At 29.6% G+C, this 2,236-nt stretch overlaps 1 protein-coding gene across 1 annotated transcript; it reads right to left on the bottom strand.

The window, feature by feature from the left end:
• Window positions 1-130: 130 nt before the first annotated feature.
• LOC117116231 (integumentary mucin A.1-like) lies at window positions 131-2,163 on the bottom strand (the record flags this gene model as incomplete). Its single annotated transcript, XM_033260213.1, has 11 exons — window positions 131-187; window positions 324-380; window positions 513-569; window positions 701-757; window positions 894-950; window positions 1,071-1,127; window positions 1,260-1,316; window positions 1,533-1,589; window positions 1,720-1,776; window positions 1,914-1,970; window positions 2,107-2,163. Coding segments are annotated over 11 exons (627 nt in total), but the record flags the coding sequence as incomplete, so codon positions are not given.
• Between the last annotated feature and the right edge of the window lie 73 nt (window positions 2,164-2,236).

Raw genomic sequence — 2,236 nt, forward strand, 5'->3', positions numbered from 1 at the left:
TGTAAAATAATAGATTCAATATACAATAATAGAGGCACTTGCAATAATTATATCATAAACAACATGTTATTTATATACAAGTTTTCTACTATAGTTAATTAGTTAAACTAGACTCATTTTTAAGCATTACCTGATGGTGTAGTTTCAACGGTTGTCTTGTCCGTAGCGGCCACAGTTGTCAAATTATCTGTAAAATAAAGGAATCATTATACAATAATAATAGAGGCACTTGTAATAATTATATCATAAACAACATGAATATTCATAATACACGTTTTCCACTATAGTTAATTAGTTAAATTAGACTCATTTTTAAGCATTACCTGATGTTGTGGTTTGAACTATTGTCTTGTCCGTAGTCGCCACAGTTGTCAAATCATCTGTAAAATAATAGATTCAATATACAATAACAGAGGCACTTGCAATAATTATATCATAAACAACATGTTATTCATAATACAAGTTTTCTACTATAGTCAGTTAGTTAAACTAGTCTCATTTTTAAGCATTACCTGATGGTGTGGTTGTGGCTGTTGTCTTGTCCGTAGCAGCCACAGTTGTCAAATCATCTGTAAAATAATAGATTCAAAATACAATAATAGAGGCACTTGCAATAATTATATCATAAACAACATTTTATTTATATACAAGTTTTCTACTATAGTTAATTAGTTAAACTAGACTCATTTTTAAGCATTACCTGATGGTGTAGTTTCAACGGTTGTCTTGTCCGTAGCGGCCACAGTTGTCAAATTATCTGTAAAATAAAGGAATCAATATACAATAATAATAGAGGCACTTGTAATAATTATATCATAAACAACATGAATATTCATAATACAGGTTTTCCACTATAGTTAATTAGTTAAACTAGACTCATTTTTAAGCATTACCTGATGTTGTGGTTTGAACTATTGTCTTGTCCGTAGTCGCCACAGTTGTCAAATCGTCTGTAAAATAATAGATTCAATATACAAGAATAATAGAGGCACTTGTAATAATAAACAACATGTTATTCATAATACAAATTTTTCACTATTAGTTAAACTAGACTTATTTTTAAGCATTACCTGATGGTGTGGTTTTGACTGTTGTCTTGTCCGTAGCAGCCACAGTTGTCAAATCATCTGTAAAATAATAGATTCAATATACAATAACAGAGGCACTTGCAATAATTATATCATAAACAGCATGTTATTCATAATACAAGTTTTCTACTATAGTTAATTAGTTAAACTAGACTCATTTTTGAGCATTACCTGATGGTGTGGTTGTGACTGTTGTCTTGTCTGTAGTGGGCACAGTTGTCAAATCATCTGTAAGTTAACAGATTTAATATACACATAATAATAGAGACAATTGTAATACTTTTATAACACACAGTTGTCAAAACTTCTGCAAAATGGATTCAATATACACTATGATATGAAGGCACTTGTAATAATTACATCACTCTTAAACAACATTTTATTCATAATACAAGTTTTTCACTAGAGTTAATTAGTTAAACTAGACACATTTTTAAGCATTACCTGATATTGTGGTTTGAACTGTTGTCTTGTTTGTAGCGGCCACAGTTGTCAAATTATCTGTAAAATAATGGATTTAATATACAATAATAATAGAGGCAATTTTAATATTTTTATTGTAAACAACGTGTTATTCATAATACAAGTTTCTACTATAGTCAGTTAAACTAGAATAATTTTAAAAATTTACCTGATGATGTGGTTTCAACAGTTGTCTTCTCCGTATTGGAAACAGTTGTCAAGTTTGCTGTAAAATGGATTTAATATACACTATTAATTGAGGCACTTGTAATAATTAAATCATTCATAAACAACATGTTATTCATAATACTTGTTTTCTACTATATTTAATTATTTAAACTTGACTCATTTTTTAAGCATTACCTGATGGTGTGGTTTTGACTGTTGTCTTGTCCGTAGCAGCCACAGTTTTCAAATCATCTGTAAAATAATAGATTCAATATACAATAATAATAGAGGCACTTGCAATAATTATATCATAAACAGCATGTTATTCATATACAAGTTTTCTACTATAGTTAATTAGTAATAAACTAGACTCATTTTTAAAAATTACCTGATGGTGTGGTTGTGACTGTTGTCTTGTCTGTAGTGGGCACAGTTGTCAAATCATCTGTAAAATAATAGATTCAATATAAATAATAGAGGCACTCAGGGGCGGATTTAGGGGGGGGGGCAGCCCGGCC

The sequence above is a fragment of the Anneissia japonica genome, unplaced genomic scaffold (genome assembly GCF_011630105.1).
Source record: "Anneissia japonica isolate Jap-2015-1 unplaced genomic scaffold, ASM1163010v1 scaffold13539_len2264_cov110, whole genome shotgun sequence".
NCBI classification, from domain to species: domain Eukaryota; kingdom Metazoa; phylum Echinodermata; class Crinoidea; order Comatulida; family Comatulidae; genus Anneissia; species Anneissia japonica.